At 42.7% G+C, this 27,441-nt stretch overlaps 1 protein-coding gene across 1 annotated transcript in view; it reads right to left on the bottom strand.

The window, feature by feature from the left end:
* The window catches only part of znf608 (zinc finger protein 608), a 43,430-nt gene extending 19,560 nt beyond the window's left edge, over positions 1-23,870 (bottom strand). Inside the window, exons 1-2 of the mRNA XM_026322091.1 lie at positions 22,938-23,870; positions 2,634-2,904 (exon numbers count right to left, since the gene is read on the bottom strand). Of these exons, the coding sequence (XP_026177876.1) occupies positions 2,634-2,904; positions 22,938-23,870 (1,204 nt within the window). The remainder of the gene's footprint in view (positions 1-2,633; positions 2,905-22,937) is intronic.
* Positions 23,871-27,441: the final 3,571 nt, after the last annotated feature.

The raw sequence follows: 27,441 nt of genomic DNA, 5'->3' as shown, positions 1-27,441 counted from the left end.
TCAGATGGATTTCAAACAGAAACTCAGTGGAAACACAGAGGGTGGCATGATGTAGATGTACATACAGCCTCATTCACATTACATAACACTCGATATTAGCATGGATGCTAAGTAAAGATGCTTCCATCCAACAACAACAATGCAACCTGCAAACACCAAAACAAAACCAGTCACAGCAGCAACAGAGAACTGGGAAAAGGTCAAAGGTTACCACCCAGGAGTCAGAGGATGGGGAACAATCAGGCTCCAGAGTCCATCTCCAACCACATACAGGTGCAGCCACCTGGTATCACCTTACTAGAAGTGCATATTTAGGCTACATGCTAACAAGCATGCTAACATGCTAACTAGCTCCATCCAGGGATTCTGACTGTGAGAGGTCAACAAGGACAGGAACATAAAAGGATTTTGTCAACAACCAGCTCTGTTGTTTTTCTGCTGAACAGTCTCATTTTGGAAACAAAACAACACAAAAACCTGAGAAACTACTTCTCAGGAGGAGGAATTATTTACTGAGACTCCCCAGGAGCTGTCAGGGATTTGGATACTGTCCTCCTGCAGCTTCTAAATCAACAGTCTCCAATTATAGCCTCCCTTGTTGATTTTATCCTGCAAGCAACACTGTCTTTAGTGTTGATGACAGGGACCAAAACAAACCATTTGCTAGAAACTAGCACCTGATTTTCCCACATATTTTCTCTTGGAGACTTCAGGAAAAAGGCCAAAGTGAAGCTTTCACTCAGCCTGTCTTCAGTTTATCTGTGATTATCACTCTCTCTGTCTGTTCTGCGTGTTGGGGAACAAACAGGCACGGGAACCTCAAATCGCCAGAAAACCTGAGAGTGTGTTGAAGGCTACGTCCGGGCTTTTCCACACATCAGTGCCAGAAAAGTGTCTCATCAAAATGAAGTCAAGCTCAGGGATCAGAGAAGCTGCTGATGCGTTTCAGCCATCTTGGCCTCACTCAAGGATGACAACCCTATTTTATTTATTCAAACACAAGGCTTTTCCTCAGTCCTTCAGTAAACACCACAAGCTTCACCCACTGTCTGTTCACATCTCATCCCACAATGATGTGCCTCGGCCGGTTTAAAAACTCCATCACAGTTTCTTAGAGACGAATAGAACTTCTTCAAATCGCCTGTTTTCTATGGCCAACAGTCCAAAACAAATCACAAATATTCTGTTGTGGAAGGTGAGAAAACACATTTCCAAAACCAAAATGATTTCCCATTGTGTGTAGCCATGTTCTGGCTAACTGTGAGCAGAAGTTACAAGCAGACATGTAAACACACTGGTAATGACCTTTGAGTCCATTATAGACTGAAATGAAAAGCTATGGCTAATAATAACAACTGAGTTGACATAATAAAGACATAGATTTAGTCATATTGATGGTTCTGATGAATTTATTAGACCAGCAGCTGGTCCACAGCTGTCCTACACTCACAGTATTGGTGATTACCAAAACTACTTCTTATGTTTCTGTAATGGTTAATACACCAGCTCTTTAGCCACAGTTATATTTCTAACGCTAAAAATCTAATTATTGTCGTTAACCATGAATTTTGGAATTTACTGTTTCACAACAAAGGCAGAAAAAAGTCATAAAACAACACATTATCTTTTTACTCAGCTACAGTTATTGACTTTCTTAATGGAAATATAAGTTTTAATGCAGCAGGAGTGCAAGGCCAAAGGAGGCTATACCAAATATTCTGTTTTAGGCGATTATGTGTGAAATAAAGACAATTTAGTTGTTTCAGTTTGTTATTTGTCTAATTTATGTCCACAGGGTAATGAAGGACACATTCCCCCAGTATTTATTATGACCAATCATCAAATCTGATTTTCTGTCACCTTTGTAAACTGGGTCTGAACGTGTTGCTGTGAATCATCCACATTATCAGTGTGTGGTTGGACAGATCACACAAACACTTGCAGGGTTGACGCACAAGTGTGTGTGTGTGGTGCAGTGTGTGGTGCAGTGCACGTGGTGCAGTGTGTGTGGTGCACAGTGTGTGTGTGTGGTGCACACAGTGTGTATGTAGTGCACAGTGTGTATGTAGTGCACAGTGTGTGTGTGTGTGTGTGTTGCACACAGTGTGTGTGTGGTGCAGTGTGTAGAGAAATACCTACTTTGTGTCTCATCTTTTTTACAAAACGTGCTCAGGTGTGAGCACATTCAGACACAGACTGGAGGCTATACACTAATTACTATTAGTATGTGTGTATTGTTGTATTCTTAGTTATTTATTTTACCTTAAGGGACCGTACAAGCGTATACTGTGTAAATACACTAAGTATTTATGTACAGTTGCCTGTATATTCATGTATTGACCTCAATCCAGGCACAGGAATTATGGATCTCTGCCAGTATCAAGTCTGGTCCAACAGTTTTCTACCTGCAGTAAATGTTGATTGAATGTGAAATAACAGCTGGAAGCTTCTGTATCTTATTTAATCTGACATGTCACATTTGACTTGTGTCACATGCTGGAGGTCTGTTTTCAAACATGTCAGGTTTATAGACTTAAATTAGTGAAATGAATGGAAAACTGGGAGAAACAAATGTCTGATGGGATCCTCTAGAACCGGCTGCACACACCTGATCCAGGTAATCAGGTTCTTACCTTCCTCTGTCTCGTGCCAGACGATGCCCTCCAGGTTGACACTGGTCCCAGGCTGACAGGGGCCCAGACAGGCCGAGTCACCCTCCAGCCCCCCTGAGACGCCTCTGTCCTGGGTGTTGGTGCCGATAGACCTTGTCCTCACCGCCAGCTGCTTAGGGTTCGAGGTGGGCAGGGCTGGTGGGGAGAAGGAAGGGGCCAAAGGCAGGGAGGATCCGGGGGCCCCTGGGTGGCCGGGAGCAGGGGGAGCTGGCACCGTGAACATGGGGTCCACCTGGAGGGAAGAGGAGAAGGATTCTTCAGAGACCAGAGAACAGGAGACTGCCCTGCACTGTAGTATGTAATAGTACTTGAGTTCAGCTCAGTTTCATTAGACTTAATGAAATGTAGGTGCACGACTGTGCTGAACACAAAAATATAGGTAAAAAGATTATTAATGTCATTGGAATGTTCCTGATGTGAATCCAAGTCTGATTACTTCAGGGCTGGAGCCTGGTGAATAATGGAGGCACGAATCGGAAGGACATTTTAGAAAAGGAGACATTTCTCCAAATGTCATACCATTCATTATTCTATCTGCGGTCTGCAGTTACCATTTTCCTAATATTGAGCGACAGCTAATCATCTCTCAACTATATCCAGACTTGAAAAAAAATATCCCTTTCCCAGCCGGTCTATTGTGATCCCGTGGTATCTCTCTGTCAGGACCGGTCTGATCCAAAAGGAGCAAAGATTCCAGCCTTTTTCACTGTGACATGTTTCCCAACAGCACATACAGACAGAAACTGCAGAGCTGCCACGTGCAACAGTATCATAAGACAGACAACATTACTGCCGTTCATCATGTCATTTTCTGGTGTATAACAGACAAACAGTAGGAATAAGTTCTTTTTTTTAATTTTTTATTCTGCGTTTCCTGAATCTCCACTTTAAGTCATTTACAAGAGAAAGTCTGTGCAGTTTGACAAATACCAGACTCTCCTGCAAACCTCATTAGGTTCACATTACAGGGGCAACGTGTTAGAGCCAGATTACCAGTCCCTGAACTAAATCATTAATGTCATCTACTTACATTTCACTTAACTTCGCTAAGATTAGCAGCAATGCAATTTTAGTGGTTGTTAATTAACAAGACACTGTATCACGATACAGGGGTTAGGATTCAGTACGGTCGCACAGACGCTGTAAAGCAGGTGATATGATGTTAGTGCTAATGTTAGTGTGCACGTTTACCCTCCGGTCTCAGTGTGTGTTGTTATGTTGCTGTGCAAGAGTCAGACTGCTGACGACAGATTATCGCGCTGCTGTTCAGTGGTTGTGGGTTTAAACACAGCACAGAGTTAACCGCTGCCTGCCGTGCAGTAGTAACAATATTTCGATGCAGTATCACACAACAGAAATAAAGATGATCCTGAGAGGCTGCTGGGCTGACGCCAACAAAATCACCTAGAAATAAGCAAATGTGTTTCTCTGCTTGTGTCTGAAACAAAAAGCTATTGTTTCAAAAAGGACTACAAACCTGGAGGGTGGATGTGCCACTGCACGGCTGGAGACTGCGAACATATAACTGCACGGACAGAAGAGAGTCCGACTGCTGCAAGGACAGTGAGACCTCTCTTCAATACGAATCTCACAGTTACTGCGGCTTCACTAATCAGGTGGAGACGTGCAGACAAACCAGTACAGATGACCCATGGCAGACCTGCTGGACTACAGACCAGACGCCATCAATGGCCTTGTATTATATGTAGTCAAATATTAAACCCTGTTGGTGTTTGGAGATAGATCCTGCTGCTAAATGTTTCTATACTCCCATCACAGCCTGTCACAGTTTAAATCCTGTTCCTTCTCTGGTCCTAGCACAGATTCATCGAACCAACAACAGTGTTTTTACGTTTCCAAGGCTTTTGAGTGACAGCCATCAGTCTGGCTACACAGATAATGAAATACTGAGCTCCACTCTTCACCACGTACTATGGACCCAGTGACCACAGCTCTGGGAAACATTCCTGCTGAGGGAGCTGCTGCACTGAAGGCTCTGTCCCTCTCTGTGACTCAGTAAAGATTACGGGCCTGACAGATATCTCACTGCATCGTATTCTTCAGCGATCTCCCTGTCCAAAAAGTAAGTAAATAAATAAAAATTTTAAAAATGGCCTCGCCGTGCCAGGTCTGTAAATACTGGAGAAAACAGGAGCGCTTTGTCAAGTCCAACACAGAGCTCTGCTGTGGCGTTTGGTTTCCCAGATAAAGGCGTTGTGCTTCTGTTGTTATTGTGACGATCAGTCAGTTACTCACACGAGTCGCTTTCAAATCCAACAAGAGATTTTTTTTTTTTTTTTCTTCCTTCTTTGGAGAGAAAATGGGGTGAATTTGTGCTTTTCTTTAAAACCTGGCTGCTATTTTTCCTCTGCAGAGGCTTAAACTGCAGAGGCTACTGCCAGGGTAACTCCAGACATGTGGACTGGAGATCAGCAGATACTCAGTATTAAAGGCCTCGGATCAGAACCGAGCCAAGAGGCTTTACCAGGACATTCATAATCAACTGTGGTGGTTTTAGTGATGTTTAAGTTTCTCCATGATTATCTACTGATCTGCTGTGCAAAAACATCTCTCTCATTCTTTCAAAGAGATCCTGAACACTGCAGGTAATGTTTATTCTCATTATCAATTAATCTGTGGGACTTTCAGATAAATCAATGAATCTATAATTGATTTAAGTATAAAAGGAAATAGTGAAACATTATAATCCCTCAGTCTTCAAAACCAACAGATGCAGTTTACTATGAAAAAGCATCAAATCCTCACAGCTGAGAAGCCAAAAACAGAAAACATTTGATATTTCTGCCTAAAAAACGACCACAATCGTTATTTGAATACAAAAATAGTTGCCAATTAATTTTCTGACCATCAACTAATCGTTCCAGCTCTGTTGTGGATGTTCCCTATGATTTATGGGAAGTTATTTAGGAAGATGTTTCCCTGTGTCACTATAAAGTTACACCCGTGCTTTATCTGGCAAAACAATTACTCTTCCCTCCTCTGGTGTGGCTCAGTATGCAGAAGACGCTCACCAGCACCTCAGGGTGCAGGGTTTAGTTTCAATCCCCGCCTCTGTGCTCCAGGTATTATGAGCCGCTTTGTTTCAGCCGCATTTATGTCGAAACCCTGAAAACAATGCAAATTTATCATGCAAAATAGCAATAAAACAAAAGAGAGATGATCCTCTGTGCATCCTGAAACCGTCTGTTAACTCCCACACAGCTGCTGACAGAGATCACCCAGGACTCCTTCTACCAAAGCACAAAGCAAATTAACTATAAAAGAAGAATCACGATCCCCAGTGATTTCTGTTCTGCCGTTAACGCTCCTTCCCTCCCTCAGATAACCAGAATAACAACGCTCAGTCGCAATGCACACACATACAGTCAGCCAGGACACAGTCGCACAGCAAAATAATAATAACACGAGCCGGCTCCCTCGTGTGTTACATGCTTCAAATAAATCATCCTTTCTCGCACATTTTCTTAATTAAAAAAAATCCTACGACACACACAGAGACTTCAGCAGAACAACAGGAAGGAGGCAGCTCCAGTCCTCTAAAAGACAGGCCTGAAACCAGGCGGCAGCCAGGTCCAATCTGAGCAGTGGGAGTAAAAGTACAGGCAGACAATCTACCTGCTTTGATTTAGTCTGACCTCAGACTGAATGATGCCCTCATGTCAGAGTGTCATGGTAAACGCTGTGCCACATGGTGGGATAATGCAGAGCAGGTAAGGGGAATAACAACAGTCCGGAGCTCTGGTGGTAACACTGAATACCGGAGGCGTTGGGGAACAGGGGGTGGTGAGCTGTTTAAACACGGACGTCTCTGCTCTCGGCTGAGATGGACGTGTTTATGTTAGTCCTCCCAGCGTTTACACCAGGAGCACTGGGTATTTTCTATCCCAATAATTACTGTATGTCCCCACATACTCCAGCTTTGACTCTACCCATTAGCTGAGTAGCTAAGCTAATCTATCTGAGTCAAAAAGCAGCCTGCTACCTTTCATGCCAGTGGTGAGCCAGCTTCAAACTAATGGATGTTCCCACACAGCTGAGCTCTTCTTCATTTTGTGAATCAGTGCAAACATAATGTGCTGTTCCCCTTTACGGATTCAATCAACCGATCAAGTTTCTGATAGAAAATCCAGTAAAAAAAAAAACAAAAAACAACCAAATATGTTTCATGATTTTCTCCATGACCGCTCCATAACCTTAACCACGCGTTTATCCCTGTAACCGCGATGATGAATGTCCTCTAACCTTAACCCAGTACACATCATCTTAACACAAACCATGATCTTTCTAGAAACCTTTCTGGTGAGTCTCACTCTCACGCGTCAAACAACCTCTGGTTCCCCTTTCCTGTCAAGCCTCCTCTTCCACTGTGGAACTAATGGCTGCTCTCAGAGGCGACGGGGGGGGGGGGCAGTGTGAAAACTGTGTCTCAAGACAAATCATACAAAGTGTTTTACAGCTACACAGCAGACCAGGACTCAACACTGCTGCTTCTGCTGCTGCAGTAACCACGCTGTGAAAATACTCCACTGCAAGTAAAGTGCTGCATTCAAATCCTACTTGAGTGTATTATCAACAAGATGTACTTAAAGTAGCAAAGCAGAAGTACTCATCGTGCAGTAAACTGGTCCCTGTCAGCGTTTTACTGGACGAATATTCCTGCTGCATTAACGCAGATGTTGAACTTTACTGCGTCATTTTCCCGCGTCCTCGTTCAGACCTGCACCTAAACCGTAAGTCATCAGTTTATGTTGTTCAGCTATGAGAACTTCATCTGCTCGTGTTAACAGTATTTCTCTTTTCTTGTTCAGTGTTTTTCCCTCCTCCTCCTCCTCCCAGGACCTGATGCTGATTGAAACTCTGCATCACTGCTCTCGCCTCAGGCTTCTGCCATCATCGATTTCTGCTGTTGTATTTTTTTTTCTCTGTGAGTCTCCAATATCTTGTTTTGTGAAGCCTTCAGTGTCTTGGGCTGGGCGGGGAGAGAGAGAGGGAGAGGGAGAGAGAGACTCAGGTATTACTGCTTTAACTACACCGCACAGGAGCACGGATTACACAAAGACACAAATAACACTAAAATATGCATGGACCCCAGAGCTGTGCACAAACAGAATCTGTCTTCCTCATTTTCTTGCACACACACACACACACACACACACACACACACACACACACACACACACACACACACACACACACACACACACACACACACACACACACACACACACACTCCTTCCAGCCTCCTTCTTCCTCAAAGACTCAGTTTCCAGACAGGCTCCCAAACACAGCACACTAAAGGACACATGCTGACTGGATTTTCTTATTTCCAGTAATCAGAGATGCACAATCTTTCATGACAAAATTACAAAGGCACTTTCACGTCCACAGAAGCTGAGAGCATCTAGAACGTTTTGTTTTTTTGTTTTTTTTTTTATTTGGTTATCTGAGGATAATGAGTTAATTATCACATTATCTGGGGATAAGAAAGTTGTTTTGTCATGATAATTGGATGAACATTTCAAGAAAACAAAGGTTGTTTCCCCCCATGATAACAAGATAATTATCTAAAAAAAACAAACTGTCATCTGTTAACAAAAGTACTTCTTATTTTCCAGTAATGGTCTCATCAGCACGTACGGCAGAGATCTGAACCAAACTGGCACATGAATCAATGAGCAGTTCCCTGTACCGCTGTAATGTGAATATTAGTTCACTGGTTGACGGAGATAAACAGCAGTAATTCTCCACTCAGGCGTCATAAAAAATGAAAATGAGATCTGTTTTCACAGTGTTTGCAGATCTAGATAAAAGCTGTGTGTTTAATCTACTTCAGCAGCGAGTCGCCGAGGACGAAGGGGAAGAAAACAGATCTCGGTTCAACCTGAAGCCGATCTGACTCTAACGTTTCCTGCGGCACGCCGGCGCTTTGTGCCGAGGCTGAATCACTAACAGCTGTCCTAACTCGCACACGGAGCTGGATTTACCCAAATTAATCAGCAGAGGGAGGGAGGACGGTGGGTGTCGGGGGAGCCAGCTGAGTTTTCCATTAATTCTGCCTCTAGAATCTATAATTAAACAAAGAGACATTTTATCTTTGTTTTCATGCTTATTTTTTTAATCTTCACTCAGTTTTGTGCAAACACTACAGAGCAATGCTGTTGTGTGTTAAAAAAAAATGACAAGATTTTTAATCAGTCCAATTATCCGTCCATCCATCTTTTCATTTACCCATCATCCCTCCATCTCTCCGCCCCCTCATCCTGCCCTGCTAATGGACACAGGAGTGTTTGTCGAAGCTGTAAAACTGAATTCTGTCGATGAGCAAATCTCTTCTTCCTCTTTCTGCTCATCCTCTGCTCCTTTTTTCATCCCGTCCTCTTTTTCTTGTCTACACTTCCTCCAGTCCTTGGCTCCTTCACCCCTTTCCTCATCTTTCTATCTCATCCTCCTTACAAGTCAGTGTTTTCCATTTTTCCACCCCTTTATCTGCTTCTTGTTTTTATTTTGTCTCTCTTTACGCCCCCTCCACTTCCTTCTGCTTATCCTCCTATTCATCTTTTCCTCCTCTCGTTTTTATTGTTCTTACAAATGTTTTTATATCCTCCTTCCTGTTGATTCACCTTTCTTCCTGTTTTCCTTCCTCCCTTTTCTTCTTTCTTGTCATCTTTTCCTCCTCTTCTATTGTCTCCTCCTTGACCTCTCATTTTTAATTTCCTCCATCCTCTTATCCTTTCTTCCTCCTCTTTACCTTTATTCATCTTCCTCTTTTCTTTCCCTCCTCTCTCCCCATGTCCTTACGTCACGTTTTTTTCTTCCTCCCTCTTCGTCCTCGTTTTTTTACTCTGCCTTATTCCTTCTCTTGTTCCTTTGCTTTTCTTTCGTCTGATCTTTTTCCTTCCTTGCCTCGCATCATCTCTTATTTGTCTTCATGCTATTCCTCTCCTCCTCCTTTTTTTCTCACTTCTTGCATATTTTATTTCATCTTTTTATTCATTCACTTTCCTTACTCTCGTCCTCCTGTTCCCTTTTTTGATGCCGTTTTCTTACTTCTCCCATCTCATCCTTTATTTGTCCTTGTAACCTTTTCTCTTCTCGTGCTTTCGCTCTCATCTTTTGCTCTTCTCTGTCCTTTCCTGCACCTCATTTTCCTTTTCCTCCCTCTTCGTTTCCCACCTTTGTGTCCTCGTGTACTCCTCCTCCCTATTCTTTTCCTCCTGTTGTCTCCTACCCATCCTCTCCTCTTCTCCTCCTCTCGTATTAAATCCCTCAGTGAGCACCGAGCAGCAGCACTGACAGTATTTTTTTCCCCAGACAGAAATCATCCCTGTCTTTATTGTTGCTGCTGAAAGAGGAGGCAGAGTGTGTGTGTGTGTGTGTGTGTGTGTGTGTGTGTGTGTGTGTAGACAATCTTTGGTTTGTGAATGCGTTATGTGTGTGTGCTTTCCGTGTTTTTGCAAAGGGTAGCCATTTTTTCCCCATTTTCTTTCTCTAGCCGTTCTCATCTCTGCTGTCTCTGGCCACACACACACACACACACAAAACTTACCTTTCTAGTGAATGACAAGCTCTAATGGCATTTAAACCGACTGAGTGAAAAACAATGGTCAGTGCTCACCGCCATAATAACTCCTGCTGCAAAACAAAAAAAAAACCCTAAAAGCTAACAAGCTCTTCTTTCCTTCAACAACCCCACTGCTGCACAATCAACCATTAACAATAATTATGTCAGCCCAATTCTGCATAAATTAATCTGCCAGAGATGCAGTGTTTGCAAGCAGCGTTTTTATAATGATATAATTATGAAGCATGTGAAGTGAGACAGACATCACAGTCTGGCAGCCGACGTAACACCAGAGACGGATTCAATATACAGGAGACTGAGTCAGGTTACTGCAGGGAAGTGGTTTTTCTTTTTTTTTTTTTTTTGAATAGATGACTTCATGTCATGCAGCCGTAATTACCTGGTTCCAATTTAAACACTGTTTATGTCAATATTTAAGACTTAATTACAACCAGAACATTCAGATTTTTCTGAAAGTGCAATGTACTATATTGTCAAAGTGTGGATCTAAACACATTGCTCACATCAGCCAAAGTCCATTATTCAAACTAAGGAAGTCACTCTCTGTCTCAGACATGATATGTTCCTTGAAGAACGTCGACGTCGCTGTGTGGACATGGAGCTGGCAGGTTGTAAACAAAGCAGAGATCCTGCACTCACTGTTGGTTTTAGTCTGTGTTCAGATCACATCAACTAATTCCCAAAGAAACAGACCTGGTCCAAAGGGAACCTGAGAACAATCAGACCTGATCCAACCTGAGAACAGTCAGACCTGATCCAACATGCAGTCGACTGAACAAACCCAAACTGACACAGGGAACAGCAGCACCCACAGCAACACGATGCATCATCACACAATGTGCAGCCGCAATATCAAGTAACACAACAAGAGTCGACCAATTTGGGTTAAATTTAAAAGCAAAGCAAAGCACTGCTCTAATGTAAACATAGATGTCTGCTTTTTAATGTTTTGGATGCCAACTTAACCGTATAACACTGAACGCCACGTGGCGCTGTCGTAAAAACACCATAATAAGCTCGAACAAACTAGGGTTCGAATTGACTTTGGATCCAGCTGGCTAAATGCCCAGATTCATTAAGCTCCAGCTCTCAGAAGCCTCTTCTCAATCCTCTCACTTCTTCTTATTTAGCAGCTTCTCGTTAAGCTGATGCTGACTGTTGCTTTCATCAGGAAAAATGGCCAATGTCGCCACCAGGAGATGCACCTAATTAATGTTAAATCTGCTGCACTAAGACTTTAGTCTGTTGGTTCATCTTCTCTTTCCAAATCACTGACTGCACTCTGCCAAAGACTGTTTGTGAAGAAGACACATCACTCTGTAACACTTCTGTAAGACAGAAAGCTTTACATCGATAAATAATCAACTCGCTAAGCATCGAGTCAACACTTCAAATTTGATACTGCCGGTGAATCGCTACTGAGACTATTTGGATCAGGTGGTTTGTGAAACACCAGGTGTAAAGTCAGTGTGTCCCAGCTGTTATTTCTGTCACACCAATCAATGTCAAGCAGCAATTAACATTCGATCTGTGTTCAGTGTTGCTAAAGGTTGTGAAACCTGCTTAGTTAATATTGATGAATTTAGTAAAAGCTACAGATAATTAGAATTTGACAACATCCAACCTGAAAAGGAGACTTCACTGAAGCTCAAGTTTGCGTTAAATGAACTACAATGGACGGGACATTGGGACGTACCAGAGGCAATGCATCCTGGGTGTTGTAGGATTTTATGGCTTCCAGATATAAGACGTCCTATTTCACAGTTTTCTTCAGTCATAGGGCATTAAGGACATTTTTTTTACTGGTTGACACATAAAGGACAGAGTTGGATTAAATCTCCATCCATGGAGCAGTGGATTATTCCTTTACATGCACGCTGCTTGTCCAGACTCAAACAGCAGAGCTATAAAAGCAGCTCAGCACATACCAGTCCGCCCTTAACAGACATGAATTTATATAATCACTAAAAATAACCAGATCGCTCCTGTGGTGCTTCACACAATCCTTGTGGGAACCGTCCTTTTTAACATAGATTTTACAGCCTTGTAATGCTGTGAAAAACACTTCAACAATTCATGCAAACCAGAGCCAAAACGCCACAATATTTCTGATTCAGTAAGACTTAATCTGATTTGAACATTATCATTCATTGAACACACAGAAGTGTGTGTGTGTGTGTGTGTGTGTGTGTGTGTGTGTGTGTGTGTGTGTGTGTGTGTGTGAAGAGGAACACTGTGTTCAGGAAAGCTCTCTAGCTAAATAAGATATTAAAGACAGAGAAGAAGAGGATCTGATGTGGTTCTTAGAAGGTTGTTCGGGTAATGACAGATGGTGGGTGTTGATATTATGATGCATTTCCCTTATTTCAGTGTTTCCTTGAGCAGCAAGTGCTGTGGTGAATGAATGCAGAGGAAAACCTGCCAGCCTGCAGAGCAGTGTGTGTGTGTGTGTGTGTGTATGTGTGTGTGGGCGTACCGTCGCACCGCAAAGCCTTTTCACACTCACTGATACTTTGATACCTAATGGACTCTCAGTGCAGCCTCCACATGAGCTGTTGAACTGCTCTGAAAACACACTTCTCCGACCTCAAGTAGGGAACAAAACAGTCAGCGGTGCCGTTCACTTGCCCTGCTCGTCCACTCGTCCTGATTCTCTTGTATTTGAGCTTCTGCCTAATTATAAAGTCAAATGAAAAACCATTTTTCTACTTTGAGAATCAGCCCATTAATCAAAACGCCAATATACTGAGCCAATACTGACATTTCAGTCAGTGTTACCTAACTTTGATAGGTCACATTGTTATTGTGGATCAATTTAGTCCTGATGAACCCCTCCTATTAGTTCTTTAGCATTAGCTGCCCATTTTAAGGAAACGGTTGTCAAAGATGCATACAATGAAAGTGGCACTTTGACAACCATTTCAAACGAAGGAAAAGTATTAGTGTTAACGTCACTGATGGAGCTGCACCCAGAGGTGAAACATGATTGACAGTTTTAGCTCGCAGAAAGCAGTGTGACAACAATTCTCTCCTTCGAACAGCGAATGCAGGACAAACAACAAGCTGGTGCATTTTCTACATTTGCAAAAGTCCTGCTGTGCTTCAGTATGAAAAGAAAAACTCGAGGCATTAAATATTTTATAGTTCTTGCGTTAAAGCGGAGGTTTTATCATTGTGGCGCTGTTTTAACAGAATCACAGATGAGATTCAGAGGGCCCAGGTGTTTTTTTTTTTACAGTGATCACACATTCATTCGAACCACAATTACAGCCTCTGTTTTCACAGCGTTGAACTGATCACAGCAAACATCGGTGACACAACCATCCTGTTTGTGCAAAGCTGTGCAGGGTGTGGAGATCCTGACACGGCTGCTATGGATGTTTAAACTACGAGTGTTCAGGTTTGTCAGAGACATCTGGAGAGATTCTGCAGGTCGAATGCAAATTTCAGAAGCTGCATGATTACACACAAACAGATACAAACAGATGCAGATTCACCAGGACGGTGCAGACTGAGGCGAAGGAGAGAGGTGGAAAATCTGCACATATTTTTGGTGGTTCTTCATAAATGAAGTGAATTTTGGCAGATGGAGTCAATGGGAAGACACGACCGGGGGAGCTCAGCTTCTCACAGGGCTTTATGAATTTACTTCATATGAATTTACTTCACAAAGCTGCAGAGACAAGACGAGAAAGAAGAGGGGCAGGAGGGAAATAACAGGAAAAACAGCTCTGAGTTCAATCTGAGGCTGAGCTGAGCACAAACATGCACAAACACTCCCACACACACAGGTGGTGCCTCTGTTTCAAGCTAGCTTACTGCTAACATCAGCGCAGTTGCTATATTACACTTTTGGATGGATGAATAGAGTCAAACAAACAGTCCACTGGACCAATTTATCCAAATGATAAAAGCAGCATCAGTCAGAATCAGTACTATAATCCAAAAACATGTAAGCTGCAGCTGCAACAGGACGTCAATACATGATAATTATTGATACACTGGAGCTGCTCGTTTTTACCTGTCAGGGGTTTGGTTTGTTGAAATGTAAAAATGAACATTACCGTGTTTTTGGGGATGAATTTGTTCAGGCCTGAAGGAATGAAAACTCTGTTTAACACCTTCAGATCTCCATCAGAAAGTTTTCACCTGGTCGGGGGAAAGAAAAAAATGCAGCATACTGATGAGGCTGGGTCTTAAAGGAGACAAAGAACTGTCAAGGTCACCTGCTCATTTTCAAAAAACCTCTGAAGCCTCAGGTCTTTGTCAAATTCACCAGGGGGGGTTCTTCTGTCTCTGCCTGTCTGATTTCCACATTTTCAACCAATAACCTGCTGTCAATCACAGCCCGGTGGAGCCGACAGACGGAACCAGAGCAGAGCTCTTTCACCAGCTCCGGAGTATGAAACAGAAATGAAAGTCCTTTTTTACACTGAGCCGTAAATGTATGTTTTTCTTCCTTAGCGACAAGGAACAGAGAAATGAAATGAGTCAAATTAAAAGGAAAACGAAGGAAAAATAAGCAAGAAAATTCTCTCAGCTGAGAAATGTTGTGCTTCAGGTCTCATATAACATCTGGTAAAGCAGGTTAGACATTTCTACCTTAAACAATCACGACCCAAAAGGATCCAATCATAAAATATGGACAGCTTCATTTTGACCACCTGTGGCAGCTGCACTTCTGAGGAAATACAAATCACAAAACTGCTGAATAACAGACTGAAATTCTGCCCGTTCTGTTTTGTTTTTGCAGCACATTTACTGTATTTTTCAGTCTCATTGTTTCCAGCAGCTGGTTTTATTCAGAAAGTTGTGAAAGAGCATTTAGCAGCTACAGAGCCAGAGGTGGAGACCAAACCCTGAAACAAAACAACAGGGAACAACTGAGATCCACCAGGGGGACACTGATACGACCCTGAATGAACGATAATGTTGATGGATAAATAGGGAATTGCTGTCAAACCAGTGATGAAACGTAACTAAGAGCGTTTACTGAAATAACCGACAAGTTTCAGGTTCTTGTACATTTAGCCGTACACCTACTACTACTCCACTACACCCCAGAGGCAGATATTGTACTTTTTACTGCACTCCATGTGTCTGACAGCTGGAGTTATTTTTCCAATGATGGTTTTTCATCCTCTTCCTGTGCACACTTCTAAACTGAACTCACACTTTATAAAGTACTTCAAATTGGTCCAATCTGCCCCTGTGTTTTTACGACACTAGACGTGAGACGTGACACATGTTCTATGCATCCACATAACCAGCAGAAAGTCTGCTAAAGGCTCATCAAGCCCAATTTTAGGAAAACTAAACACAATTTAAACAACAAGCAGTTTAATGGCCACATATCAGAATCACAGCCGAAGGTGCAAAACTGAAAACATGTCGTGAAAAATCCCATAAAACACAAGCTAATGCAACATGCACCACAAGGATTATGAATTTTGTTTTAGCTTTGCTGTTTTCTGATCACAGGTTGTTTTTATATAAACTGCTGCAGTACAACATGTACACTAATGCAGCAGGAATATTCATCCAGAAACACAGTAAAACACAGACAGGGGCCAGTTTACTGCACAATGAGTACATTTACTTTCATACCTTAAGTACATTTTGTTGATAATACTTAAGATACCTTTACTTAAGTAGGATTTGAATGCAGGATTTCTATTTATAGTGAAGTGTTTTCACAGTGTGGTACTGCTGCTGTTACTGCAGTAAGGGATCTGAGTGCTTCTTCCACCCCTGTTTCTAACACATATACCATATCAGCTTCAGGGCTGTTACTAAGTTGGTATTCACAGCTTGTTCCACTGCATCAAGCAGCCAAAACATATACTGATACTGTTGATATATTGATACCAACTCAAAGCGGTTGGTATTGGATGTTGTGTGAGCTCGTGGATGCATCCGATTGGCTGACGTCATATTGCGTTGAAGCACGTTTTTGCCTGAAGTTGTTGGTCTGGCTGTGATGAATGAGGCAGCTACGTTTTTGTTCATTCGGCGTTGACGTCTGTCTAAACGCAGCTTCAGTCAAATGTGGTCGGCCTGAATTACACAGAGAGGCCCTTGTAAATCAACTCTCACTCCTGGTGAAATGTCTGTGAATGTGACTCAGCTTAACAGCTGTAAATGTAAGTCACATGTCAGGTCTGACGGCTCAGCAGACATGACTCACAGCCCGTTAAAAACCCACATCAAGCATCAGACATTTTGTGCCTTTGGAAAATGTGTGCGGTGTTTTAGAGAGACGTGTGACCGGCTGGCTGTTAGATAACTGTCTGAAGTTCACTCGGGCCGATATTCTTTGAAAATCAAAGGATAAACCAGATGAAAGTGCTGATGATTATCAGCCTCAGACCGGACACGTGTGACGGCGTGAATCCTGCTGGGCACCGCCGACCTTTACCTGGAGATAGCCGCCTAAATAAAAACAAAACGGACGGTCCACCATAAACTCCCCTCAGTGATCATCAGACAATAAACCACCACCACTACTAACATTACAGTTATCATTCTTATCGTTTGTTTTCCCCCACAATTAGCATTTGTTCATCCAATTTAAATTTGTTTGGGGCTGCCTAATGAATTCAGTGAATAAAAGTAATTTCTGCCAAAAAAAGCAGCAACATCATCACTTCCTTTGTCACTGTAATTCCCCACACTGCATTGAGAGCCATCATTAACACATTTTATTCTTTCTAGCAGCATTAAAGCTGCACAGCAGCTCTTTATCATTTTCACGCTGACACACTGAGGCAAAAACAGTGGCAAACAGAAAATCTATGGTGAAACTATCTCCTGAGCTGAAGGTCAAGCCAACACGCAAGACATTAAAAACACACGGCGCTGTCTTTTTCTTTAATCCTTATAAACGCTCTATTATGAAGCTCTGAAAAAAGAGCCAGTCATTTAGTTTCTTCTGGGCCGAGTCTGTTGAGAGAAGCTTATTTTTGGCCTAAATCCTCAGACTCTTTAGAAGGAAAAAAATGTTTTACATCACTGCTCGGGAAGCTTCGCTCCAGGCTGCCGACACGACCGCAAACATAAAATCATCTTCATCACCTGAAACGTCTTTGCATTTAATTGCAAATGCACAGAGAGTGAAGCTGCAGCAGGTGCAGCAGTGAACATAATGATTCAAATAAAGCACACTCCTCCTGTGTTAATGATGAAACACAGGATATACGATCTTATTGTGTTATTATTAAGGATTACTAATAACTAATAACTATAATAACTAATGTGCATTTTAATAGAAACTATACACTAAATGTGTCCGAAGTATCTGTAACATTTATATCCAACGACATGTCAATAACATGTTCAGATACATTTTGAATGAGAAGAGTGTTGCATTATGGGTAGCCTTAAAGTCAGCACCATTTAAAACCTGCAGGAGTCGGTGACGGCTCCTGAATAGTGTTTGTTTGCCATAAAAAAAATAAATTCCTGTTGACAGCAAAGCATCTCTGGACGTCTTTGCTACAGAAACAGACCGAGACCGAATCATCTGTCAAGCAGCCACAGATGATAAGCTGAAAAAGACGGACTGAAAAATGCTAAGTGTCAGCGTGAATAAATTCAGTCTCATCCTGGAGCCCAACAGGACAGTGTGTGGATATGTGACTAACACACAGGCTGCACTAATGTGGGAAATACATTCTGCTTTGATGGGTTTATTTAATGTTTCATCTCCTGCTGGAATCCAATACATGATTACTACTAAATCTCTGACACATTAAGAATCAACATGGCTGATAACTAACAGTATCTTTAGCGTTAGATAAAGACTGGTCCATGACTCCACCACTGCATCCTGCAAACCTTTTATTTTTTAGTTCAGAACCAAAACAAACCATCTGATTGATGTAGGAGTCACTGCTAAACTAAACACAGCCTTTGAAATTCAAATACCTGTGGAGTTCACATTCAGTGGTGCTCAACAGAAAACACTGTGTGTGTCTAATGTGCTTCCTTGCTCCTTAATAGCATAAAGCATATAACTGGGTAACTACACATATCTACCAATATAGAAAATATCTTTTTGGATGGTTTATTTGGATCCATCGCCAAGCCCTGCTCTCCATCACCGATGATCGGCTGCTCGCATGCAACATCACACCCCATTCACAACTCTCCCCGTCAACGTTGCTATGGAAACCGAGCCGATGCAAACCTGCTAAAACCGACCAGGTAAAACAGGACGAGTCTCGGCCCAACCGACAGTCGAGCTACCGGGATCTGACGTTCCCATTCGATAAAACGGGAATACCCGGATATTGGGGGAGCATGTTAGCGGCTCTGTGAGCTGATCAGAATTCAAGATAAAGAAACAAACAGCAACAGCAGCAGAGTGTTGTGGTAGTTTCATCTTTATTCAGCCTGCAGGGATCCAGACTGACAGACAGAAAGTGAGAGCAGAGCAGCCTGTCATTCACAGGCAAACTCAAGTGCATCTTATTGTCATGCAGATGACAGTCTGAGCCCCAGCAGCAGAACTGCTTTTATTTCTGTCAGCCAGGATGGGTCTGTCTTTTTCTTTTCAGCCACTGCTTCAGCCGCTATTATGGATTTTAAATTTGACTGTAGTTTAGCCGTGATAATCTTTAATCTTTAATCTCAACAACTACTGCGGGGATTACAGTGAAACGTGGCACAGACACTGACACTTAATGATTAAAATATCTCAACAACTACAGGACGGTAACCACAGACTGTGAATGAAAATGGACGAAAACCACTTCATGTTACTGTGTCGAGCCAAAATAACAGAGGAGGAGGCCATCTTGATTCTGTGACACATTCTCCAGCCAGATTCTGCACGGTGGCGACCAGAGGTGGAGCCACGGTATCACGCCACCGATCACACCTGTCAATCATCCAAAATATAGCCCCTTGGATATCACCACAGAAATGTCTTTCTATTATTTTATTACCAAAGACATGCACAACTAATAACATTCCCATCAGCCTCAGCTGTTAGTTCCTGCTAAGCATCAAATGTGCTAAATGAACATGGTGAATGTGCTAAACATTATACCTGCTAAACTGCAGCATGTGCAGACAGGCTGGTTTTTTTGACTGACTGACTGACTGACTGATTTGTGTCCTGCACCAGCCTTTCTCAGCTTACAAGACTCTAGGCAGCAACATCATTCCTGATACACAAAATAAAGAGGAGGACTGTTTTAAATCCTCGATGAAGGAGCATGAATCCAATAAGATAAACTTTATCAATCCAAGAATGAAAATTAAAGAAAAGAAATATGTCTCAACTTTAAAGATTTTCTATAAGAAGAGGAATTCTCAGGTCAGTATGTGAGAAAATTAAATGAGTTTCATTGCTGTGTTTGGAGGAATGGTAAATAAACATGGAGCTATACGTTCCCTATGATATACAGTATATATGGTATTTTTCTTTCTTTCTTTCTTTGTAATTTAGAGCAGCACGTTAAGAACAGCTGCTCTGACATGGGACCAGCGGCTGGTCATAGAAAATATACAAGTTACACAAAGCACGAAAATTAGGACGCAAATAAATAAATCCGTGCAGGACATAATATCAGTGATGCACGTTTGTTAAAGCTGTGGAGAATGTTAGATGTGTTAAAAACACACACATGAAGACCTCAGTTATTTTTAAATATATGATCCTGTGTAAAAATCTTTTTGTTCTGAATATTTTTCTATCAAAGCTTTTTATTCTATGTGCTTAGTTCTTCCACAGTTGTGATTAACTATTTCATCCAATTTTGACACCAGTTAATTAAATGCACCATAAAGTCTCACATCCTCCAATCGGATTAATTTCAATGCTTCCAAAAGACGTAACAGCTCGAAAACTGAAAACAGAAAACTGCAGTTTAATGCTGTGATTTGTGAATAATTAAACACGTATAAAATCACACCCAGCTTACAGGAGGAGGGACACTTATTTTGAAAGGGAACTGGCAGAAGCTCGGCGCGTGTGATGACGGGGACAGAAACATGTCAGAGCAGCTGGACTGAGTTTTCCTACCAAGAAACGTGATATTTCAAGAACAGCTGTCATGTTTTTTGTGCGTTTGAAAATCAGATGCAAAGAGCATGATGACAGCACAGCAAGTGGTGCGTTCATCCAATCAGGTGTAGGAAGGGTTCATGAGGATGTGTGAGCGGCGGAGAGGCCTGTCAGTCACACGGCTCCTGTCCTTGGCAAACCTCTTTTTTTCATTCTGATCTGGAAACACAACGAATCTCATTTAGGTTGGCCCTCAATGTCACACCTGAACTTTCCTGCTGTAAACTGTCCAGATGTCTGTCCTGTACTTGACTGAATAAACTGCAATCATTCTGATCAGATTCCACCTTCACTGTTCACATGGAGCTGATCCCATCAGATGACACAGGTTTTCTGATTCTTCTGACAATAAACTGAATATATTTGGATTTGGGCGAGAAAATTGACTACATCAACATGAGCACTTCAAATAAGCATTTTCACTGTTTTTGATATTTGGCAGACCAAACCATCCATCCATCATCTGTACCCCCTTATTCCTAACCAGGATCCCAGGGATCTGCTGGAGCCTATCCCAGCTCTCTCTGGGTGAAAGGCAGGGGTCCACCCTGGACAGGTCCCCAGTCCATCACAGGGCCACATAGAGACAAACAACCTCACACACTCACACTCACTCCTATGGGCAATTTAGAGTCACCAATCAACCTGACATACATGTTTTTGGACTGTGGGAGGAAACCAGAGTACCTGGAGAAAACCCACACAAGCACAGGGAGAACATGCACACTCCACACAGAAAGGCCCCTGATGGGTTTCAAACCTGGGCCCTCAGACCCAATCATTAAATCAGTAATCACAAAATAAAAAATAACTGATCATTATTCTGTACTGTAGTAGCCTCAGCCTAAAAACATGTGGGACACTGAATGTGAAACTTAATGTCTGGGGCTCTGTAGCAGCCTGGGCTGCTCAGTTTGGTCAATATATGACTTTAATCCAAACAAGCATTTCTACCTGTGATAAAATACACACTCGACAACCAGACTGTTCGACCGAATCCCGCATCATTAGTAACTTCCTGTTTGCTGAGGACGCCCTTCGGGATTGGAAAGCTTTGGAAAAAGGAAGTAAGGAAACCTTGAGTTTTGAAAAGTTTGATCACCCAAAGTCAGAATGAACATTCATGCTATTTTTTTCCCATAAGCCCCATGTTGTGTCAGCACCAGCAGACATTTGAGAGAACTGCTAAAATCAAAACAGTCTAAATTTCTAGAAGTCCAAACACAAGAAGTGTAGAATTATTATCTTCAAACACTGAAGTCCAGTTCTTGTTCCTCAGTTTTTTAAATGCTGGATAATATTTCAGACTTTACACAAACATCAGAATGAGGTTTGAAACATAATTTCAGGTTTGTGTCTTTGTTGCTCGTCCCAATAATCAGTTTTCTTTCTTTAAACATTTGCATTTAAATATTAAAGATAATCTCAGCTTTTTATGTTTCAGGGGGAAAAGCACCTGCAGCTCGACTACAACCGTCAGAGGACACTTATTAAACTGTGCGGTGGAGCCAAGATGACCGTTGACTGACTGATTTACAGCCAGTCCAGAGCACTGGCTGACTGTGTGTTTTCACCACCAGACAGGAATCTCAGATCAACAAATAAACACAGCAGCCGGGGCAGGCCGGTTCCTCCTGCCAAAAAGCCAAAACACAAACATCCTCCTGGACGTCCCCCGTCTGTTTCTTTATGCTCCTGTGTGTTTCTGCCTGTGTCCTCTGCTGCCATGTCCAATTTCTCTCCCCCCTCCCCACCAAACATCTCTTTCCCACCTGACTTCTCCTCCATCTTTGTCTCTCCTCTGGATGACTTATTCAAAGCCAACATCCTTTCACAAGCAGCAGCACATCCCTGTTCTTAGAAAACAGAGCTCAGACCGGCTCCTACACCTCAGCGGTGCGACCTGTCGACCTGCACCATCTACGTCTGCTTTAAAAAGACTGTAAAACCTGATTCATGTGGACATCGTGGGTCTTTTCCCTAAATGAAGTAACCAAACAAAGCCTGCCCAGGTGCAACAAAAGGAGGGTCTAGTTCCTACTCCTGCATGTCTTTGTTGACTTGCTGCTGCATGTGTGAACAGTTCCTTTCTCCTTCAGTCCCAGGCAAAAACAAGAGGTGGATTTAATGGCTCCAAAAGGAGGAGGAGGAGGAGGAGGAGGATGGAGATGGAGGACATACTGCTGCTGTCTCCCTCCTCCTCCTCATCTGCTCTCCAACAGAAAAGACAAACCTCATGTCTGTACATCAGCATGGTAAATATCAGCAGACAGACAGGCAGGGAACAATGACTCCAGCTGGGCTACAACAATAGCAAATAGATATGAAGTAGCAGGCAGGCGGTCATCATCGCTCCATCTAAACATTGCTCCTCTGCTGCTGTGCAGCTTCTTTGTGGCTCTCACACCTGCCTGTGCCCGACACTCTGTGCTCTGAATATCAAAAATACTGAGTTTGCCTCTTTTTATTGGATTGTTTTCCACCTTTGGATGAAAGACCTTGGCCCTAACCCGTTTCATGCTCTGCTCAGCTGCTGTGCTGTTTGTTGTTGTGTTTTGTTATTGGCCTCCAGACAATAAAAGCTGCTTACCTTCTCGGCTCCTCTGTGTTTCTTGGCGGCCGGCGTGTCGTCATGCTGCCGCCTCACAACAATAGCGCCTCCGCCGCTTTTAACTCCACAATCCAGCGCGCTCTTACCGGCGCCGTTACTCCCGCTATTATTGTTATTGTTTACGTTGTTGTTGTTGCCGTTATCTGCCATGATCCTGGAGTCCGGCGCGGCGCAGAGGCAGTGTCCGGGGGCGTCGCGGCACAGATGATGCTCGGACAGGGCGGACGATGGGAGGAAGACGGAGGGAGGAGGAGACGAGCCATCGCCGGGCTTCTCCTTCCTCGTCCGGGCCGGAGGAGCAGGAGGTGCGGTGGCGTCCCTCTCCCTGTCTCTGTCCCTCTTCCAGCCCCGGATCACGTTTTTCCCCTTCCTTTCCTCCTTGCCTTTGGCGCATGCCGCGGACGCAGAGGCCGTGGTCACTTCGGAGACGCCGTTATTGTTGTTGCCGCCGACGCCGCCGTCCGCGTCCCTGCCGACCGCCGAGATCATCTCCACAACTTCTCCACCGACGCTGCGTCCTTGAGCCTCCCGACACCGCTGCTTACCGAGCCCCGTGCACACCTCTCCCCCGCCGCCGCGCACCGCAACCGCGGCCGCTGAGTGATCCGCCGCTGCCGCTGCCGCTGCCGCGTCCGGTTCCTCTCGTCCCTCCCGGCCGGCTCGGCTGCGTTTAAGCGCGGATCTCCTCGGCTCCGACCCCCCGCCGCCGCCAGGTCCCCGGGTCTGGAGCGAGGGCAGGGCCGCGTGTCTGTCGGCTGAGCCAGCGGCGCTGGAGGAGGAGGTGATGGAGATGGTGGAGGAAGAGGAGGAGGAGGAGGAGGAGGAGGAGGAAGAGGCGGTGTGGTTGGGTGACAGCTCCCTGCAGTCCGTCAGCAGCCCTCCATTCTCCCCAGCTCTCAGGAAACGGTTCATCTCCTCCTTTCCTTGTCTCCTTTGTCGATCTCCACAATAATCAGCATTCAAGTCATTGTCAGCCCGTCAGCCGCCGCAGTGTGGCACACAGCGCCGAGCTCTAGGTGGACTCTGTTATGGATGCTGGATCAGGCCTGGTCCTCCACAAACCGCATCACAGGCTGAGTGACAGCTGCTATAACTGACAGAGGTGCTCCAGATGTTAATGTCCACAGGTCCCAGTTATTATAAATACACCCACTAACCTCCTATATTCAATTATAGGCTAATAAACATAAAGTTTAAGAAAAAAAAAATCAAACCCCAGACACAAATTTACATATTTCTGTTTTCAAATAACCCACAAAATATTCCATGTATTTTAGTGTAAGTCATTATTTCTCTTCTGTAATAATAATATTCTAGATGGTGTTTTATATGAATTCCCTCCCACCGCAAATCTCGAGCAACAAATCTGGTTCTGGAGGAATAAAATCTCTTTCTCGTTAAGAACAGAGTCCAGGTTTGTCCACAAGGCGGCGCTGCACTGTTTCTTTTACTGTTTAATCGTCAGCTCAGGTGGAACTGACCGGATTGGACAGAATTAATTAACTGGTGCACCCAACTGCTCCTTTCTGGATTTATAAAACATGCACTGATTGGGCACAGGGAGCGCAATGATATCCACTTAATTTATATTATTTAGTAAAATACAACAAAAACACATTCCTGAATTATGTCTGAAAAAACTGGGTTTATTGTGAACAAGTGAAATAAAAGGGATTTGTGGTTTTTCATGAATGATTTAATAGATCCCTATTTGTGTTGTAGCACTTTGATATTACTGCAGTTTTAATCTAGTTTAATAATTCATAAACAGGATACATGAAGTAGAGCTCTGACAATGTTTTTAGTTTGTAACTTCCACTCATCAGCTTCGACTTTATTTTGCCTGAGGAGAAATTTTCCTCTCAGCCAGATAAAACACTACAACCCATATTTCAACACAAAACACAACAGACCACATAATACAAATACATAAAATACATAAAAGCAAATACTAAAACAAAATCACATTAATATGCACATCTGTGACAGCATGATTTAAAACATGGAGCCAGAGCAATTAAATAATATAAAAAAATAAAACATTAAAGCCTGAATGTTTTCGTTGTTATTGTTAAAAATCCCATAAAGCCAACAAGGGATAATGTGTGTGAATCCAGAACCTGGTTTAACTTATTGGTCTCATCCATAGACCTCCATTGTTGTTCAAAAACCATTAAGAACACAGCAGGGGGCCACACCGCTGCACATCTTTGCTTGCCATTAAAAATATGGGCACTGTATTTATCTACACACATCCCCACACAGTAACAGCAGCAGTCATCTTCACACTAGTCCTATGATCATGAAGTTAAAATCAAGTGCTCTGTACCTGGTTCTGGAAACTTCAGGGCTGCATGATTCTGGTTTCTCCCATCTCTGCTGCAGCTCTTGCAGTATTGGCTCCAGATTGTCTCTCTCAGTGTAGCATCTAAATTCTTCGTCTGCAGGCCGGTCTATTGGAGGTGGTCCGTGGGGAAAATGTCAGTGTCCACCATAACACACTGCTGTTCACTGTTTACATGTCTATACAGGCAAGCTGCACCTTATAATGTGTTTCTGTCTGTGGAAGCAGAAGTCTGTCCACAATTACAATCATTATAGTTTTATATAGTTTTTCAGCAGTTTGTCTGATGCAAATCCCAAACAGATACAGGGTATTTGGTTAAATTGAAAATGTGGATTTTCAAATCAAAATACTTTGTCTTTTGTAGATTTTAATGCTAATATTTCTATAATATAAGATTTAAGATGAAAAATATTTTACTTTTAGAGCATCGTAACATTATGGCCTTTGTTTCTTTGTTGTTTGGAAAAAAACAACAGGCTTCACCTTTTTTTAAAAAAAGCTTTTCTATTGAAATATTGTTATTTTGCTCTTTACATCTTAATTCACACATTATTGACAAGCAGCACAGTGGGTTAGTGGTTGGCACTGTTGCCTCACAGCAGGAAGGTTCCTGGTTTGAAACCCAGTCAGTGTCTGTTTTCTAAATGTAACTTTTGGGAACCTACACACAAAATAAACCCATCAGAAAACAAACCAACAAACAAACACCATGTAAATCTGTGTGTTCTGCAGCATGCTAACATTTTATAACAACATTATAAAGTAGACAGTCCAAGGCTACTCAGAACAACAAGTCCTGCATTAACACATTTTACTGATATTTTACTTTTATAAAAATATTCAGTTTTATTGAAGCTGAAACTTCACTTACTCATCAGGTGTTAGCTTAAGGGCTAACGTCACTTATTGAGATAAATCCTAATTAAAACCAATAACAACAAACTAAAGTAACAATAAACTGTAACACTATAAATTCTCACCTGTTAAAAGTTAATATTTGATGTTTTTCTTTCCCAAATTGGAGCATTTTCTGCTGCTTTAACCGACCGGAGCAAAGTGGGGGCGGGAGAGACGCATCTCTGCGGCATCTACGTGTCTCTTCCTGCTGGATCCTCTTGGGACCAGTCCAGCTCATGGAAGTACGGTTCTCCGAATCCACCACACCCGACACAACCTTCCTGTGGGTCAGACTTTGTCCCAGACACCGTGAATATGTCGAAGAACTCAGGAGATTGTGTTTTACTGGTTAGCACAACAAGCTAGCACAACAAGCTAGCACAACAAGCTAGCGACGCGGCGTAAACAGAGCGTCGTGTCCGAGCATGCGCAGTGGCCGGTGCCGTACAGGTGCTACTCACCTGATGCCGTAAAGTTTCAGCGATTTGCCTGTGCAGCCTTTTATCGATAAAATACATGTTTTTTTCTGATGTACAAATATTTGTCTCAGTTTAATGGCTGATGTGTTAATGTTGATAATAACTATGACATACATCACTTTTTTATTGAGGCAATTCTCTGTTGACTTAAGTCTCTATGGGATTTTTAACTAATAAAAATATAGAAAATCACTTTATCTTCGTTTTTCTTATTTATCCTTGATTTTGGAGGCTGCAGTGTGTGCTGCTGCTGCTGCTGCTGAATTGTATTGCATAATAATAGCCTACAGTGTTTATTAGATTTTGCCTTCCCCTATTAATATTAATGACAAACACCTCCCTGTGTAGAACAACACAGTCTCACAGCACCACAACCTTCAAAATGAGCCCACAGGTGAATGAACAGCTCTGAAACAGTGTGAACAGTCTAACTGGATTAGAGAGTAAAATCCAGTAGGTTCATTTCTGCAGTGAAAGACAGAATCTGTCAGTAACTGACTGTTTCCACCATCTGAACACCTGGGAAGTGTAAGAATAATACTCCAGGCTCGTCTGGGTTTTCGTCACAGAAACAAAACCTTCTCTGGCAGGTGGATTAAAGAGTGGAAAAGCAGATCAGGCATAAATTGACATGAATGAAACGTGTGAATCCACAGATTATTGTCACTCAGCTCACTGTCTCTGTCTCTGTCCTCGCTTTAATAAAGAAACATTAAAAGACAGGCCACCTCTCTCGTTTCAATTCATTATGAGTCATTTG

The sequence above is a fragment of the Mastacembelus armatus genome, chromosome 9, assembly GCF_900324485.2.
Source record: "Mastacembelus armatus chromosome 9, fMasArm1.2, whole genome shotgun sequence".
Taxonomy (NCBI): domain Eukaryota; kingdom Metazoa; phylum Chordata; class Actinopteri; order Synbranchiformes; family Mastacembelidae; genus Mastacembelus; species Mastacembelus armatus.
Note: the sequence above shows the minus strand (reverse complement) of the source record. Positions and strands in the feature narration are given on the sequence as shown.